Source organism: Neltuma alba, unplaced genomic scaffold (assembly GCF_004799145.2).
Source record: "Neltuma alba isolate B1F8T4 unplaced genomic scaffold, ASM479914v2 tig00011984_pilon, whole genome shotgun sequence".
In the NCBI taxonomy this organism is placed as follows: Eukaryota; Viridiplantae; Streptophyta; class Magnoliopsida; order Fabales; family Fabaceae; genus Neltuma; species Neltuma alba.
The window spans coordinates 29,168-48,255 of record NW_021636557.1 but is presented as its reverse complement, the minus strand read 5'-3'; the positions used below and the strand labels follow the sequence as shown (position 1 = coordinate 48,255).

Sequence of the window (19,088 nt, the reverse complement as noted above, 5' to 3'; positions counted from 1 at the left end):
CTCTATAATGCAACGACCTACCAACGGAACAGATAGACTAATTTTGGTGTGACCAAACTTAAGCAAATTTCATGTAAACATGCCCTTTTTAGCTCTTACAAGCAATCAATAATACACGTACCCTTGTTCCTTCCCCAAAACTATACTATTATGGGGTTAGCTTAGGTTGTTTACTTTTACACATGAGGACACCATTTGTTGAATGCAAGATTTTGTGAATTAATATGTCTGGGCATGATTAATGTTTTCTGCTACCTAGTCTTAGTAGTAGTTAGGTCTGGTTAATTAGTTTTTGTTCGGTATGAAAATGAATGTGTCTCCTTGTTTGATAATGATGTGTCCTGTCTGGCATTGGTTATTTATTTATTTATTTATTTGTTACAGACGAGGGCTAGAGCCCAAAGAATTAAACGTCACTGGGGTTGCATCCCATACATTCTTCCTCTATCAGATCCTTTAAACTATGCGGGCAAAAATCAAAAAGTTGAGAGTGTGAAATTCCCAACTTAGCTAAATGATCAGCGGCGCAGTTTCTTTTCCTTCAGATATATTCTAACTTGATATTCCAGTTGAAACTCAGCATGTTTTGAGTCTGAATGAACAGAAGGCTGCAACTATTGCTTCGGTTCTGTCTTGTGATACGCTCAATTAAATGTTTTGCATCTGACTCAACAATCCCCTGTTTAAGTCCAAAATCCCAAGCTAAATTCAGACCTCTATAAATGGCCCATTCTTCAGCTTCCTGGGCACTACAAATACCAACTTGGTGAGCAAAACCAGCAATCCATTGACCCCTGTAATCACGTAGCAAACCACCACAACCAGCTTTGCTGGAGTCCATAGCCATGGCACGATCCACATTCAGTTTAACCCAATTAATAGGAGGTGGCGTCCAAGAATAGGAAGTTTCAGCATCATAATTAAACTTGGACCTTTGTTTTCCACAAGGTTCATTTGTCAGAGCAAAAAATTTCCTGCAATTCTTCAAATAAGAGGAGGGATCAGGAGGTTTGACAAAGTTTTCATCAAACACATCACTATTTCTCCAATTCCAGAGTTTACACACTCCCACACCCCAGAAAAGACTCCAGTTATCATTATCAACTTTCCCCAGATTTTGTTTAGGGTTGGGGGAAATCCGATCTTTCAAATTTAGGGAAAAGAAAGGTTGCACAAATCTTTGTTTGAGGTTCTCCAGCCACATATTATTTGCATAAGAACAATCGCCGCAAAATATGCAGAACGTCTTCTACTCCTTCCTGACAATAATTACAAAGGGGCGAACTAGAAGACCAAGTGCTTCTCCCAGCATTTGTTGGTAGCTTGTTGTTATAAATCCTCCATAAAAAGGTTCTAATCCTCCCAGCTCCTTTCCATTGCCATATCAATTTAAAAACCGGGTCGTATCTTCAATTAATTGATAAGCACTCTTAATGGTAAATCTGGCATTGGTTATTATTTCATGGTTGCATGAAACATCTACATGGGCTTTCCGGTCCATTAACTACCTTGTGGTCCTTGAATTGAGCCCGGCCTATGAAAATGAATGTGTCTCCTTGTTTGAATTCCTACCGGGATGTATACTGAATAAGAGAATACCTATACCTAGTAAAAAAAAAAAAAGTAATTATATACTATTGGGGTTAGTTCTAGTGAAAGTGGCTAACTCCTGACAGTATATTGAATTAATGTTTGAACCCCTTCTAAGAGATGCTAACATCTAGAATCCTATTTAGGAAAGACGTTTATATTCAATGCCCGACAGTCTTGAGCTGTCAAAGTTATCAAATGTTGGGATTGACAGATAAATAGCTAAAAATTGACTTACACTAAGTCAAAATTATGGGATTAAATTAATTTTATAATTAAAGTTTAATTTGAATGGCTTAGTGAAATCACAATCAAGTTATTCTCGTTCTGCATGGAAAATTTGAATCTTGATTCCCCTGTGTTTCCAGTGGGATACAAAATTACAGCTTGAATCTCCACCCATCGTAAATTGGGACCAAAAAAACCAGAAACTTAGGCGGTGTTTGGATGAAACCACTATGGTTTGGAGAATAGTTTTTGGAGAATAGATTATGGGGAGAATAAATTTTGTGAAGAATAGATTTTTTAAAAAAGTGATTTTGAGAAGTGAGCGTGTTTAGATAGTTATTATCAGAAGCAATTTTTATATAGACAAATTACTTTAAAAAAACATAAGTTAATATGATAATTACATAAAAGATAGATTTTATGATACATTTTAATTTGAAGGAATAAAATTGTTAATAATATATTTTTTACCAATATAATTAATAATACATAAGATAATGTAATTAATAAATAATTAATATGTGTATATATATTTATAAGATATAAGATTAAATATGTTTATAAAAAAATAATTGAGGGATGTTAAAGTCATATTATTGTTGAGATTTATTCTGATAAGCACAATCATACTCTTCAATTTGAGTCAGAAGCAAAATGAATTCACTTGTCCTAAAACCATGGTTTCAGATTATTGGCCCAAAATTGATGTTGTTTGGGTGACATCCCTCCCAAACCATGGTTTTGGGGAACACCCAAACAGGCCCTTAAGCCTTTTGGGCAACATGATTAATCATTCGATCCAACACAATAATATGGGCTGTCGAGCCCATAAGTAGTTTGTAGCAGTAATGGAGCCCAACCTCCAGCGACAGTTAAATGTTACTGTTTGTTAGTATCCTCCCCGTGGGCGCCCCCGCCCCACGTATTGGAGATGCCCCACACCCTTCCCTTGCCAGATTTCCTGCCGAGCCCCTTACTAGTATTCAAAATCAAGTTGGTCTCCTTCTGCGCGTAAAAATTGAACATTTATATATATCATTATATTCAGATCGCATGCATCATTCCAGCTTCAACCCCGACCCAGAAAAAAATTCGGAGAAAGAACACAAAGGAGGCAATGGTGGTACTACTGGTGGCAACAACAACCGACCCAGCTTCGATCAACCCGGCCAATGCCTTGTTGGCGAAGCCCGGATGGCAGCCCGGACCGCACTTCCAGGTTTGAAAGATTCTCCTTTGTCGAATCCATCATCCCAATTTTCATTGTTCCAGTCTGCTGATTTGTCACTTTGTCGTGTCGGGTCAATTTAGGATGACATGAACAGCTTCGTGAATCAAGGTGCTAGAGTGTTGCTGCATGGGAAGGGTATAGTGGAAGAGGACGATCTGGACAAGAGGTGGGAGGACAAGACAGGGGAGGTGGTCGATGAGGTCATCTTCTTCAGCAAGCACACCGCAGTTTCTAATAAACCTGCCCTCACCGTTCACCCAATTGGTACTTTCTTGCAGAACCTTTTGGGTTTCTTCTGAAGTGAAAAGTTCTGTATATAACATTATATTGTTATGTGTTCGTAGGGGTGCCTCACTTGCGTGAAGGTGATGTTCCACCTCAAGGTGGAAAACCTGGATGGGCAGCAATACCGAGCCCTCGGATCGGGCCTTGGATTCGGCATTTGAAAAAACTTGCTCAAGATCATAACCTGGTCCCTGAATTCGAGGTATCCTTTTACTTCTTTGGAATTTAGGTTACGTTTTTTCCCTCAATTTTCTGGTGTTTCTTGTCTGATGATAAATGCTCTTCCCTAGTTTATGATCCCACTGTGGTCGTAGTTTAGAAATGGGCAATCAATAGCTTTGTTATGATTGCATCATTAACCTTTTAGCCAATGATCTGATCATTATTTTTTTAGTTTTGTGAAAGATTCTTAGACAAATTCTTTTTCCTCAATTTAGATCACTTTGGAGGCTACTCATCATGGGCCATTGACAAATAAGCCAACCATGTTTCTAGAGATTGGTGAGTGCTTCTTTTTTCTGCCTTTCAGATTATTTTAGTTGACAGTTTTGATGTTTTCTATACCATAATAAGAGCATTCTGCATGATCCATTAGTTGCTAAAACGAGTATAAAAAATTGCTAGGTTTTTGCTTCTACTGTTATTAGGCTGAGGTTGTCTTAATTTTTTTTTTTTAGTGTTTTCTCTTCTTTGTTGAATCCGTGTTATTTGTCAAGAAGGTGCCATCTTTTTCAGTTTTCCATGTGGAAAAAAGATGGAGCAATGAAAAAGAAGCTTGCCTAGCAGTATAATTTGCTGTCACTGTTGTCCTTTGATGTGAAAATCTCCTGTAACGTGCATTTACTTTTTCCCTAATTCTTGTTCATTGTTTTAACCCTGAACGTATCTCTGAATCCTTTTTATGGTGGCTTCAATGGTTCCAATATACGATCTTCATTGTCCCTAAAAATTTGACCCTACTCACTCTCAAATCATTTTAACATATGGGCTTACGTTATCTCTCGTCCAACATTATGACCCCTGTCCAATCCATTTTAGGTCACAGCTAGAAAATTTTATTTCCTAATTCTGTGGTTTTACTTGACTTCTGGGTCCACACTAGTAAATATCTGTTTTATTCAGCATAATTTCCTGTCCAAATATTATCACTTCTGTTCAATCCTTCTTTTCTTGCCTCGTCTTTCCTTTTGATTAGCTTGTTATCCCTGGTCTTTCACGTGTGCTACGCTCGAGATTCTTTTCTTCATAATTTTTCCTCTTTTCCTATAAACTACATATTTACCTTTGGTTCTTTGCCAGTTTGTGGCTGCCATGCCCTAAGATACATTTTAAAATTTACTGAAGAAGCAATTAGCTAAACTTATTCTTAATGTTTGTTGAACGATGGGTTTTCTCTTTCTGGTGTAGGAAGTACTGAAGACTATTGGAAGAGGCAGGATGCTGCTGAAGTTATTGCTCAGGTCCAGTGGTCTTTTATGCCCTTTCAATTATAGCCCGTGCATTAGTATCTATGATGTGCTTGCATGAATAACTTTTTTTCCTTTCAAAATTTCTTCTATGCAATTTTAAATCTAATTACAAATAAACAATATCATCATTAGATAGACTGCTCTAAAGTGGTAATTTATTTTGTTTATTGAATTTCTCTTGTTTGAATTCTTGCAGTTAGTCTGGGAAGGACTCGGGCTTGGAGGAGGGGCAGATATAGGAAACTGGAACAGGTAGAACCGTTGAGCTAAAAAAAAAAAATTGGTTGCTCGGTACTAATTCTTATGCAGTTCAATGCAAGGTTTGCATGATTTGTTTGTCTTCAATATGAACTTAGTGACTGTTCTCACTGCAATTTTTTGAATCTGGTGCCCATAATTTAATTATGAGGTCTTCCCATCTTGGAAAACGTAATGGGATAGAAGAAATTAGTCTGACTGCGGTCATCTCATTTTCACTTCTGGTTAACTTCAGGATCTTATTCTGTCATCCTGTTAATGGGTGTAACATCAATATATGCTTAATTTGGACTTCTGATTATAATAGCTTTCTCCTTATCGGGAAGTTTCTCTGACTTAAATTTGATTCTCGTCCTGCTGTAGGGAGAATGATAAGAAGAAAATCCTTCTTGGGATGGGTGGTGGACATTATGCACCTCGGCATATGGATGTAGTCATGTAAGTAGTCATTGAGTAAGAGCTACTTTGTGTTTTCTCTAATTTTTTTTCTAAAAAAAATTGAATTTCCTGAGTATGACCACGTATAAAAAACAAAAGGTTAAATTCAAATTGACGAAAATCCAGCTTCTCTAAAACCTCTTAAACCTTTTCGACCTCAACTTCTGCTTTATTTGATTGATGCGTGTCTTCTGGTGACGCAACATCTAGATATCTAATAAAGCCCTATTGATGCTGACAAATTATTTATGATTTCCCACTCTATCAGTTCTTCAGGGTCACGTGGAATATGAATATACTTACTCTGTTCTTGCAATGCTAGGAAAGGCGACGTTTGGGTGGGTCACCTACTTTCTGGATATTCCTTGCCTATGGATGATCCAAGCCAGTCAAAAGCAGGAACAGGTGAGAAAGAGATTGGTGGGACTTGGAGAGCGTCTATAACTGCTGCTTATGAGGCCACGAGAGCTGGTTTTCCTGGCGGTGAAATTATTGCCCATCTTGACCACAAGTAAGCTTCTGCTGGGCCATTGTTTTGTTTTGTATTTTTCCTTTTTGGTTCTATATTTTTCCCACTGCTCTCTCTTGAACTACTTCCTAAAAATATTTGAGAATGTTTTAATGATGTGTGATGATTCGTAACCTATTATAGCAGTTATTTGTTTTTGCAATTATAATAACACTCTGGTCTCTAAGTAGCTATTGGTTATCCTCAACCATCACCTCGCAGGAGTTTCAAGGGCTGGCAGAAGAATGCCATAACAGAATTCCTTACTCGGAAGAATATTAAAATTGGCAAGCCAAATGACTTCTTTTGATTTTGAAGGATGAATGTTCAAGAAACTGAGTTTCTACACAGCGAAGGTGAAAGCAGGCTGAAGATTGTAGCATCCCAGATTTGCAATCATGTTAGATGATTTTATACTGATAAATGAAGTAGGAGATGACTTGGTTTGTCCAGAAATTCAGGGGTTGTTGAAGCCAGCCATTTTTTTTCATCTTCCTCAGTTTATATTTCATAAGAAAAGTGAAGAATGAGTAGATTCTTCTCTACATAGCTGCCACATGTAGCACTCTTTAGGAAAGAAAATCTGCTGTACCTGATTTTACGATATAAACTTGCTATGATATGACTACACATGTATTTTTTGAGGGGTGATATACTCACATATGCCTTTACAATGGCTGGGAGCCCATCTTGTAATTTTTACAGAACCCTGTTAATTTCATATCATGGAGCTATGGAATGAAGGTTATATCTACAGTTGCCAAATACGACCATTGGTGCTGGAAATTACAGATTCTCATATTTGTACAAAACATTCGAAGAAAATGAGCTGCAATGTTGGCCAATGTTAAATGTAGCCTTGATCTACAATAGATGTTGTCCAGAAGGAAAATGCCAAAACATCATATATATATTTCATATTTTTCAGGGCCAACTCTAAGAACATCAGGTTGGAGAACTCACTGCTAAAAGGAAACAAATCATGGTTGGGGCCATATGTATAGTGTGAGCTGGTGGACAATGTCCCCTGAGCTGAAGGGTCAGTGTCCCAATTGAAAAAGGAAAGAAAACAGACTGGTAGCATTACCCACAAATAGAGAGACCCATGAAAAGAAAGATGAAAAGAAAGAACGTAGCTGGATTTCTCAATGGCTTGTGTTTGACCACAATGTATGTTCTTGGCTGTCATCCGAAGAAGCTGTGTCTTCTTGTCTGTTTTTGTCGTCTTTTGTACTTTGTGGTTGTGTGTGTTTGACCACAAAAGTTACAAGGAAGGCGGGGAGTGCTAATGCTCATATCTTGTATATATAAAGATAAATGAAAATTAAATACTGCAAGGATGGAATGTTATGGGCTTGTGTTATTTATTTTATTTTATTTTAACCATTTTTGAGAGGAGGTGTGGGATGCCATTATCGAGAGGCAATATTTTACTTTTTTATTTTCATGTTCTTGAACAATTTTTTAGAGTAGTTTTTTCAGAACAAGTTTTGAAAATTTAAAAAACTAAAAATTTGTTTGAAAAGTATATTTTGTAGAACAAAATTTAACATTTTTATTTTTCAGAATATATGACAGTTTTTTATTTTTTAAAAACAAAACTGATATGAAAAAGAAGAAATGAAACTGATCCCATGTTTGTTCTTCCTTCCGTGTCGTCCAATCAATAGATTTTGTTTCGATTATTTCCGCTTACTATATGAATGAACGGTTCGTTCCTCCCCACTTTATTACTCTGTTTGTATCTCGTTATTGAAAATTTTAAAAACATTATTTGCTTGTTGAAAAAACACCCCTCTTAATCTAATTTTTCAAAGATGAAAATTTTCCAATCAGGAATTCAGGATGGCCCTGTCTGGGGAAAAAATTTTAAAGATCAAAGTGCATAAAAAATTCACTAATCTTTGCATTCAAAATCTCTTCTTCTTCTTTGACCCAACAAAAAAAAAAAGAAAAACTCTGTTCTTCTTCTTCTTCGTCCCGTTTTAGCTTGGAAGAGCGGAATCAGAGAACATGAGTTTGCTTAATGAATTCTGAACTCTTGAATTAATATACGAAGAACAAATTGTTGTCGCAGTTCCCTCCAAATCACTGCGAAACTATTTACAAAATAAAAATGGCTTCTGGAGCATTTAGAATTAGCACCGCCATATCCAGAAGAAGCGGGAAGATTCTGATATGGATCGCATATACAGGCCACCGTCCCTTTCTTCTTCCTTCTCCATCCCTTGAAACTTCATAAACACTCGAATTCCCATAATGGGGTCCTTTTTCATTTATTTTTTGCTTGATTTGTTTTGTAACAAGTGAGTCACAGCCTTCTTCAGTTCTCGTTGCTCTGCTTATGGATCCGAAGGAGGTCGTTGAAGTATAGCGCTTTGGTTTGGCGGGTTTCACCCGACCACCCAGTTCAAGTGTTGAGTCTCCCCCTTTCCCTCTGTGTTTTCCTCACGAATTTTCTCGGAAAAATTCTCAGTGGTTGGTAGGTTGGAAAAATGACGACCGAGAAAAAAACAAAAGAGGATAAATCTAACTTTTTGGCGGAATCCAAAGACGGGTGATATGGGTAGGTAAACAAAACAAGGAGTGAAAAGAGATCCATAGAGGCGCTTATATTAATTTTCGGTATGAAATTAAATCGCTGAAACGGGATGGGGTAGGGGCCACTATTTAATGCTCTAACATGCCCTATTAAATAGGCGATTGTGGAGGTCAGGGGTTGTTTGTTGCTCTCTTTAAAGCTCTTACATTAGGTGCTGGAGACGTGGGATGAACAGCTACTACGGCTGACCATTATTAGGGCTCTATAGTTCCCACTCACAATTGATATTCTCTCTGTTTAAACATACTACGATACGATTCTTTTCTTTTGTTCCTCCTTCCTTTCTTCTTTTCCGATACTTCGTCATACTCTCCGAACAAAAGCAAAGTAGCAAACTCCATCTTTTTCTGGCTTTGGTCTTTGGTAATTCCTTTACCTCTCTGCTTTTGCTTTAATTTCATATCCGTGGAATGTTTCTGGAATACCCTTTCTTTTCCAACTATCTTTATCTGCTCATAGCAATTTAAAATTGTCATTGCTGTTGCAGCATCTTGTTTCTGTCTTTCTTGTCTCTGAGCCCAGTTACCTTGGCTCCTAACTGGTCTCTCCTGAAGTCAGTCTCATCGAGAAGAAAAGGTACTGTATGAAGCATATTATAATCTGCTTCTTTCAGTTTATGCATATAGTTTTCCTCCCTCCCTTTTGTCTTTTCTCTTCCTGTCGTTTTGTTGGCCATAAAGGTTTTGGGATCTGAAATGGATCTTACACTTGTCTATGGTTGCTGATTTCCTTCATGCCATCGGATTGTAGCCTAGCTGGGATTTGCATTATACTTCTCTGGATTTCTGGGCTTCGTTTTTAATTGCCTCTAGGGGGTTAGATCTAAGCAGAGCTAACAAACAAAATAGAATTTTTAGAGTCAAAGTTGTCCAGGTCCTGTGTTTTGAACTGTATTTTGTAGTTTTGTAGGTTTTGCGGTGTGGTTTTGGAGTTTTGCAGTTTAAAACTCCGATGATTTTAAACTTAGCTTTTGTCTTTTTATGTACATTGAAAACTGCACTAGGCGGAAATCTTTTACTTATAATAAAGAAAAGGTACTGGTACTTGCTTTTTGTCCTTTACTCATAGACGCCGATACTGTTTATTTTAATTAGTAATTATCAAAACTTACCGATAGCAATTCTACCAAGTTTATACTCTTGAGGCTCTTAGTAAACACTCATGGCCCTGATTAAGCTCATAGTTATACTTTATAATTGAGGGACATCAGTAGAAATTTCATTCGATGTTTAATAAACAGGGTATAACGTATCAGTGACAGAACAGAGTTAACTTCCTTTTAAAATCCAATTATAAGGTCCCTTATGAATATTAGCTTTTTCTTTTTTAATTACTATTATTTCATTATTTTTCAGGATGAGATTATCCTTGTATAATCGATAGGAACTTTGTTATTGATACTTGGCTTTGAGCATTTTGTCAACAGAGTTTGCTAGTGCTATTGTTTTCATTACATGCATTTAGTCCCGCTGCCATTAGTTGCTTGCTAATTGCTAAACCTGTTCCTATTTACTCTTTTCTGATATTCAGGGTCCTGCAAAATATTGGGCATTATCATAGCAGTGTTTGATTGAAAATATGATTGGTTGAAGCGAGAAAAATTTTTCAATGCGGTAAAGTAAGTCCAGTTGAACCATGAAACTAGGTAATAGACTGTCAACTTCTGATTTCTCTGTTACTGTCTTTAGCTGCCATATGTATCTGCTTATTAATGTAACTGTTCCCCAAAAGTGGCGTCATTAATGATTTTATATCATTAATCCCCACTATCACTATTCACTAATTTGTTTTTCAAACATGGAACCGTGATTTTATATTTCATTAACATGAAAATGTTTGTGCAGAGGGAGAACTGGCCTTTTGCCATCCAAATATTGGTCTTAAACCTGAATCTCAATCTTTTGAATTCAATGACAGTAATCCAGACTCCATCCTGTGCAAATCACTAAGCAAGAAAGTGAACGAAAATGAGAAAAGGATCTGCTTTGATTTAAAGAGTAACGAGGGGAATTCAATTCCAACACAATATGACATGGAGGAGGTGGATGGTTTGATTGCTTCAAAGCTTGGTTGCCCTACAGGCGTTGTTGATTTAGAAAATAATGTTGAAGCAAAGGTCTGGAACTTTGCTTCGCCTGTCTCTCATTCTTCCCAAGATACAGAAGCATCTAATGCAAAAAGCTCCCATGATGTGTGGATCCATGATTCTCGAGAAGAATTAGATTCGTGTGAGAATTCAGAAGATACCTATTCAGATGAATGTGTGACAGAAAGCCAACCTGAATTCATTGTTTGTTGCAAAGAAAGTAATTGCCATTTTATTAAGGATATATGTGTTGATGAAGGAGTCCCTCCCATGGATAAGGTCCGGTACGGGAATAGTGCTGATGAAAAGGATGTTTCTAAATTCTTGCCTTTTGACACTTCAAAAACTGAAGTATCAGAGAAAGACAACGGCGAGATTGGTGTGCCGTTACTAGACGTTCTAGATGTAACGATAATCAAGGAATCTGATAAGTTTCCTCTTAAACATCATCAGTCTGAGAATTTGATTCAGAGAGATGAGAATGCTTCTGAAAATTTTGCTGATCAGAACAAAGAAATGGTTTTACCTGGCGGTCTAATCTCGTTGCAAGAGATAGAACCGGAAGCTAGGCCTTGTGATCCGGGTGATGAAGTTGAACTCAACCATGCGGAGGTATTTTTCATTTTCGCTTGTGTTAGATTTTATTTGGAACTTATATGCTCCTTTCCCAAAGATTGATCGAATATTTTTCGCATGTGTCATGCTTGAAATCATTAGAAAAATGTCAACGTCTTTCACTCAATAGCTTAGTTTTGATCTGTACTTTGTTTACACGTTGAAGTCAAAATTTAAAAGGGCTTTTGTGTTTGACTATGAACTTTGAATATTGTGTAGAAACCAAAATATTTATTTGTATCATTGGTGTATTGAACTAGTAGCTATGAAGGTGTATGTTTAAAAAGAGAGAAAATCTGTTATCTGCTCTATTTCTAAATGCTTACCACTACTCGTCCTTCCAAGGTTATGACTTATTCTCCATATCTGTCTGGGAACAATAAAATCTTCCGGAGAAGCTTTGTTGAGATGTTGAAAATGATTAACCTACTTTTGATGAAGCTTTTCTTGGAACCTAGTTCAAACTGCAAGACAAGATATAAATATCTGGAACTGACCTTTGTTCTTGACATGTAGGTCTGTAGTGAGCCTGAATCACTTTCCAAGCATGAAGAGTCCAAAAACAGAGTTGACGAAACAGTATTGGCAAACCCTTCAGTCAATGAAATGGATAGGCATATCCTTGTCAGGGATAGCAGCTTTGTTCCTGCAGATTCTGTGGCTTTTTGTAGTAAAGAGGAATGCCACCAAGATGGTCGCTGTGAATGTGATGACTTCCAAAATACAGCTAAGCCTGAAGATGGGAGGTCCATTACAAGCCAAGTTTCTCACTGCAATGGCGAGTCAAGTTTCTCAACTGTAGGCGTATCTAGTCATATATGTTACTCGGGACCCGTACCCTTTTCCGGCAGCATTTCGCTTCAATCGGATAGCAACGCAACTAGCACACGTTCCTTTGCCTTTCCCATGTAAGTTGCCATAAAACTTGTTGGTTTAATCAATGCCTCATCGTCAGCAGTAATTCTCTTGAGTAGTTGCTATTGAATTCTTAAAAAAATCTTAATGCATGGACATCTTTTGCCACTTAGTTTCTACTTTTCATGATTTTATTGAAGAGCTTAGTAGAAAATGTTTGAGAACTGCACTAAAGTTTTCACATATTCTGATTGCAGACTGCAAAATGAATGGGATAGCAGCCCAGTCAGAATGGCGAAAGCCGACAGAAGACATCACCGAAGGCATAGGAGTTGGAAGGAGGGCCTTCTTTGCTGTAGATTCTGAACAATTCTCTCTTTTTCCAGGTTTAGGATCATGAGATGTATAATATCATTGAAACTCATGTACATCTCCAAGCTATTTATTGTCCAGAAAGGTTAAAATGGTGAGTTTGTGCTCCTCTCTGCAAGCCAAGCCTTGTTTTCCCCCCTCCTTGCTTGCCCCTGTTTTCCTCCTTATTCTTTAATACATGGTATAATTATTCTTATTTACATTAAAATTCAAGTTGTAGGATGAGTTTACGTTGGTCTATGTTCTGAATGCTCTCACAGTACAAGCGAGCTAGTCAAATCTCTTGAAGTTGCTGTAATAATCTCTAATAAAATATCGCTGAGATAAGTGAATTTATTCTTAGAGTATATCGTTAACGTATGAAATGAGAGGAAGGGTTTTTGTACACGTTTGTTTTTAAAAAAAAAAAAAATTGAAAAAGCAAACATTAACGGTTTAAGATTACAAACAGAGTAACCCCGCGGGGTTAGGTCGACTAGCTGGGGTCGTCCTAGCTTAACCACGGATCTCGGGTTCGAGACGTGGGAACGCAGCACTCTAAGAGGCCAGGGGGTGCCGTCCGTATGGATCCTTGCAAGCCCCCGAATCCGGATTAGTCTGGAGACGTTGTCACGGCTGAAAGACGCCTATTTCCCTGGGATACCGGATGGAGTAATCCAAAAAAAAAAAAAAGATTACAAACAGAGTGGAACCCACGACCTTCTCACTTGAAGTGGAGCATTCATACCGTTAAGTCACAAGTTCTTTGGATTTTTTTTGTACTTTTTGTATGCTTCTGCATTTTTTTGTTATCGAATTCAATCAACTTTTACTCCTTTTACTATATGAAATTTTTTTGACTGTATTGTTTTTTTTTTTTTTGAGAATCTCATGCAAAGAAGTTTTAAATTACTAAATCATATATCAGGTTTGGTTTCAACATTTTAATAGGTTTTGATAGTACTAGACTTACAAATAATGACAGATTTTTGTAGGAACTTTTTACTTCAGATTTAGTAATTTTAAACTTCTTTTAGTGAAATTTTTACTTATTTCTTTCACATGTTTGTTGTCCTTGAATGAAAAAATTCTTGTATTGTGTTTGTTAAGAGTTATTAAAAAAAAACCAGTTGTTAGATTCAATAATGAAAAACTATTTATTTAAAATTTTTATTTGTTTTTTCTGTTTTTCTTTAGTGTTATCTACATATTTGATGATTTATTGGTGGTTTTGGCTAATCATAAAAGCTTGTGTTAGTTTAGTTGAACAATTAATTTGTTATGTTTAACGATTTTGGTGATTTGTAACAGTTAAGAAATACTTTTATTGTAACGTTGGTGTGGTGGACTATAAATTAGTATGTATAATAAGGATATGGGTTCCCACCAAAAAAAAGAGGATATGGGTAAATATTATCTAAGATATTTTTATTTCTTACATATTTTTTTAAAATTATTAATTTAATTAAAAATGATCTGTCCATAATCTAACTATTAAACCTTTTAACCCTTGTCTTAATGTTCAAACCCTTCCTTGCATGGGATATATTACGCTTTAAATAAATACTCCTCCGATCTTTAATATAAGACCCATTTAACTAATTTAATTAGATTAAGGAAGTTAGATAAGTTAGTTAATTATAAGAAAAGTGACACATTTTTCCTAAAATACCATAATCATCTTTCTTAATACTCCATCTCCCTCTTCTATTTGATTATGATTGAGAGAGTATTCATAGGGGTAATTTAGAGAAAATTGATAAATATAAGAAATGAGTCTTATATTTAGGACCAAAACCATCTCAACAATTGAGTCCTATATTAAAAACCAGAGGAGTATAATACAATAGAATAAATATAAAGGAAAATGATTTAAAAAAAAAGAAGTTAGAAATTTGTAAATGTCAAATAAGAAATATCAACAAAAATTTCTTGTCATTTGTAAATTCAATATTGTCAGTACTAAATAAAGTGTTGTTATCAAACCTCCTATTTTGTCATTATCCCTAAATATAAAAGTAATTTAATTATATATAAAATAGCAGTATATTAATTAACCTCCAAATTTCACTACTCCCAAAGCTTGTCCTGTAAAAGTAGAGGACCACAATTTTCTTGTTCCCTATCCCATTACTTAGTTCATCTTCAATAGCAAGTTCAAATGGTTTAATTAACTTTACTCACAGAATGGAGGCCTGCTTGTCCATTCAGGATTCTTTCTGTGTTCTGTGCACAAACAACTGAAGATCAAATATCAAAAACATTAAATTAAACGTCTTAAAACAAATCATTTGAACAAAACAACCAAGTCAATTCCAATGATTTCACAACAAATACTCCTCTTGTCCTATTTACAGGGTAGAGAGAAAATATATCTTTTGGTTATATTTATAGGTTAATGAGAGAAATTTTTTATAAATGTGCAATTTTACCCTTCATTTATTATTGTGTTGACTTTGTTTATAGGGAAAATTTCATTCAAAGACTGCTGAAGGCAATTAACTTCCAAGAGCTCCCAAAACAATCTGAAAAGCCACTGCAGGACCGTGGGGGCAAATTGAAATTAATTTCAAAACCAAAAAGACAGTGTTGCCCCTCAAACTATTACTCTGAAATTTGAAATCTTTTCTCTCTCTCTCAACTCCCGATATCTGAAGCCCCTCTCCCTCACTCTAAAAATTTCAGTTTATGTAGCGAAGGAGATCGCTCCCCTCACCTCGCTACTGTTAAATATTTATTTGTGCAGTATTTGTGATCCATTGCTACTAGTATTCCGTCGGCCAAAATAAACAATGCGATCGTGTGAACAGTCAGTAATATATGTGTTTTATCTTTTTCCCTGTTTGTTTGTTATGCTGCTGCTTGTTGTCACGCACTTGAAGCACTTTGTACTCATGGAGCTTGGAACAATACGGATTTTCTTAGTTAAATAAAAATGATGTTTTTAAAATAATTTATAATCAGTTGTTAATCCGAAAGATCTAAACTTATTCAAAGAAAAATTTCTGATGGAAATGCGTGTTGAATCTGTGCACAATAAGCCGATGCTCTGGATTATAAGCAATTTATTTTGTATAGTGCTATGAATAGATGGAGAATTTCATGATGGTACTTGGAAGTAAACTGCCCTAAGTACTGAACTTAAACTAGCCAGCGACTATATAAATGTATGAACAAATTAATCGACTTGCAAATGGACGTATTTTTATTGTTAACGTATGTATCCTTATTGCAAAGTTCCTAATTCCACTTGTGAACAATCACTTCCAGACCTGTGAATTGATGTGTTTAATTTTTTGAATGAAATAAATCTACTTGCAAAAGGACGTATTTCTATTGTTAACGAGTGTATCCGTGTTGCAGATTTTCTAATTTCACTTGTGAACCCTCACTCTCAAACTTGTGATAAACTTTTTTAATTGAACTAGCTCACTTGCAAATGGATGTGTTATTCTTATTAGTATACATATCCTATTTGCAAATTTTCTAATTTCAGTTGTAAATGATTCCTCCCAGACTTGTGAATAATCATGTTCAACTTCTTGAATTCAACTAGCTCACTTATAAATGGACAAATTCTTGTTGTTAATATACTTATCCTTCTTGCAAATTGTCTGACTTTAGTTGCAAATAGTTCCTCCCAAACATGAATTATCATGTCCAACTTCTAGAATTCAACTAGATCACTTGCAAATAGACGAGTTATTATTGTTAATATGCATATTCGTATTGCAAATTGCCTAATTCCACTTGTGATTAGTGCTCTTCAGACTTGTGAATAATCATATATGACTTTTTTAGTTATATTAGCCTATTTGTAAATGGACGAGTTTCTCTTGTGAATCAATGCATCTTTATTGCAAATTTTCTAATTCTAATTGCTAATATGACAACCAAATACCCATGACATCAAAGTGTTAATCAATGTATCCTTATTGTAAATTTTCTAATTCGAGTTGTCAATAGTACATCACATACTTGCAAGTTAGTGGGGAAAGACAGCAAATTGTAATTAATTGACATGTAACCTACTCATAGTATATTCCCTAAAACAGAAATTGTGCAAATTCTCCATACACAAATTTTAACACATTCTAAAATAGCTTAAATTACATTTGAAATAAAAATATAATAATTGCTATGTCATTGCTTTGTTTTTTGTTGTCTTTATCTATTAAAATAGTTTGTAATAGCAGCTGATTGCGTATTTCTTTTATGATTAATGAGCCACCACAACTCAAACTTTAGTGAAGCGTATTATTCCTGTGATACAACAATAAGTACCGTCAATAGATTGACACCGGTGCGTCAATGAAAACTCAAAATAATGAATGAACTCATGAGCAATAGAAAATGACTATCACACAAGAGATATTGTGACTTGTGCTTCCCAAGCAATTTGCAAGAAGAATAAGTATATTAACAGCAAGAATTTGTCCATTTATAAGTGAGCTAGTTGAATTCAAGAAGTTGAACATGATTATTCACAAGTCTGGGAGGAATCATTTACAACTGAAATTAGAAAATTTGCAAATAGGATATGTATATTAATAAGAATAACACATCCATTTGTAAGTGAGCTAGTTCAATTAAAAAAGTTTATCACAAGTTTGAGAGTGAGGGTTCACAAGTGAAATTAGAAAATTTGCAACACGGATACACTCGTTAACAATAGAAATACGTCCTTTTGCAAGTAGATTTATTTCATTCAAAAAATTAAACACATCAATTCACAGGTCTGGAAGTGATTGTTCACAAGTGGAATTAGGAACTTTGCAATAAGGATACATACGTTAACAATAAAAATACGTCCATTTGTAAGTCGATTAATTTGTTCATACATTTATATAGTCGCTGGCTAGTTTAAGTTCAGTACTTAGGGCAGTTTACCTCCAAGTACCATCATGAAATTCTCCATCTATTCATAGCACTATACAAAATAAATTGCTTATAATCCAGAGCATTGGCTTATTGTGCACAGATTCAACACGCATTTCCATCAGAAATTTTTCTTTGAATAAGTTTAGATCTTTCGGATTAACAATTGATTATAAATTATTTTAAAAATATCATTTTTATTTAACTAAGAAAATACGTATTGTTCCAAGCTCCATGAGTACAAAGTGCTTCAAGTGCGTGACAACAAGCAGCAACATAACAAACAAACAGGGAAAAAGATAAAACACATATATTACTAACTGTTCACACGATCGCATTGTTTATTTTGGCCGACGGAATACTAGTAGCAATGGATCACAAATACTACACAAATAAATATTTAACAATAGCGAGGTGAGGGGAGCGATCTCCTTCGCTACATAAACTGAAATTTTTAGAGTGAGGGAGAGGGGCTTCAGATATCAGGAGTTGAGAGAGAGAGAGAAAAGACTTCAAATTTCAGAGTAATAGTTTAAGGGGCAACATTGTCTTTTTGGTTTTGAAGTTAATTTCAATTTGCCCCCACGGTCCTGCAGTGGCTTTTCAGATTGTTTTGGGGGCTCTTGGAAGTTAATTGCCTTCAGCAGTCCTTGAATGAAATTTTCCCTTGTTTATATAAGGTATAATGTATATTAAATAGAAATAAAATTGAAAAGTTGAATTTTAAATGAGAGTTAATAAAGTTTAAGGTTTTCTTTAGTCTGTATAAAACATGTTGAAAGTGACTTATAAATAGAAGTAGAGGATTATATCTAAAAGCTGAAGGGAAAAATCTGCTGCTACATTGCTGAGACTCAATTAATCAAAGCTTAAACTGAAAAAAATAAAATAAAATAAATAAAAGTTGGAAAGAGGGTGGATTCAATGTGGCCTTCATATATTGAAAAGTTATACAAATGCAAGACATGTGCCTTGCTTTGAAATTCACCAGCCTTCTTTTGAATGATGCACTGGTCGGCATGTATGTCTCTCTGACTTTGACTTGGAACCAAAAACTCATAAGGCCCTATCATCCATTCCATTACAATTCACAGATTCTTCTTCCCACAAACATAAACTTTTGAAAATCAATTCAATGTGGGGGTCCACCAGGGTGGTACTTTCTATGCCTAGTACTATATATATATATATAAACAACTGTTATGGCATGTGAAAAAGGAAATTCAGTTTCGTGTGTCCTTCATGGCTTCCTAGCTACCCTGCTCTAGCCCAGAAAGTTCCATTCTCATAGGTCTTCCTCTGTTTTCAAAAAGTGACAACAGTCAAAAAAAGGAATTAATTTAACTGGTGTTCAATCAGAAACCACTTTTGATTGATATAATCTAAATCCCAGTACAAAGGATCCTTTGTTTAATCTTTATTCATTGATAAGCGTTCAAGAACAAGCCATTTATTTATGTATTTATTTAGAATGGGAGTTGTTGAAAGTGGCATTTACACAGTTACACCTAATTGATTGTTGTCCCTTGAATTGACATCAGATCCTTGAAGCAGGGAGTTAGACATACTCATAACTGACTTCCTCAATAATGGAAGAGATATGAACAATCAGATGATGAATAAAAGTATCAAATTTGATCATTCTTTCACCAAGAAAATGGTTGATGAAGATGTAAGCTTGGTTATATGCAACA

At 35.4% G+C, this 19,088-nt stretch overlaps 2 protein-coding genes across 3 annotated transcripts; both read left to right on the top strand.

Moving 5' to 3' along the window:
- The first annotated feature begins 2,770 nt into the window (after positions 1-2,770).
- Positions 2,771-6,774, top strand: LOC114720423 (D-aminoacyl-tRNA deacylase). Its single transcript, XM_028906066.1, has 9 exons — positions 2,771-3,037; positions 3,130-3,313; positions 3,394-3,536; positions 3,772-3,835; positions 4,742-4,794; positions 5,000-5,055; positions 5,425-5,499; positions 5,822-6,010; positions 6,230-6,774. The coding sequence occupies exons 1-9, from the start codon at positions 2,936-2,938 to the stop codon at positions 6,315-6,317; spliced, it is 954 nt and encodes a 317-aa protein (XP_028761899.1). The 5' UTR covers positions 2,771-2,935; the 3' UTR covers positions 6,318-6,774.
- A 1,882-nt stretch (positions 6,775-8,656) lies between these two features.
- LOC114720429 (uncharacterized) lies at positions 8,657-12,674 on the top strand. Of its 2 annotated transcripts, XM_028906074.1 has the most exons (6): positions 8,657-8,972; positions 9,097-9,185; positions 10,140-10,254; positions 10,454-11,307; positions 11,827-12,218; positions 12,423-12,674. In XM_028906074.1, exons 3-6 carry the CDS (start codon positions 10,245-10,247, stop codon positions 12,529-12,531), a joined length of 1,365 nt encoding a protein of 454 aa, XP_028761907.1. In that variant the 5' UTR covers positions 8,657-8,972; positions 9,097-9,185; positions 10,140-10,244; the 3' UTR covers positions 12,532-12,674. The 2 variants fall into 2 exon arrangements, with proteins under 2 accessions (XP_028761907.1, XP_028761908.1); XM_028906075.1 differs by lacking the exon at positions 9,097-9,185.
- Positions 12,675-19,088: the final 6,414 nt, after the last annotated feature.

Excerpts from the sequence above, each read along its gene's own strand:
- LOC114720423 (XM_028906066.1), top strand. The coding sequence starts at position 2,936 with ATGGTGGTACTACTGGTGGCAACAACAACCGACCCAGCTTCGATCAAC. Across the intron at positions 5,500-5,821 it reads CGGCATATGGATGTAGTCAT|GAAAGGCGACGTTTGGGTGG; the intron begins GTAAGTAGTCAT and ends TTGCAATGCTAG. Across the intron at positions 6,011-6,229 it reads ATTGCCCATCTTGACCACAA|GAGTTTCAAGGGCTGGCAGA; the intron begins GTAAGCTTCTGC and ends ATCACCTCGCAG.
- LOC114720429 (XM_028906075.1), top strand. Across the intron at positions 11,308-11,826 it reads TTGAACTCAACCATGCGGAG|GTCTGTAGTGAGCCTGAATC; the intron begins GTATTTTTCATT and ends CTTGACATGTAG. Across the intron at positions 12,219-12,422 it reads CGTTCCTTTGCCTTTCCCAT|ACTGCAAAATGAATGGGATA; the intron begins GTAAGTTGCCAT and ends TTCTGATTGCAG.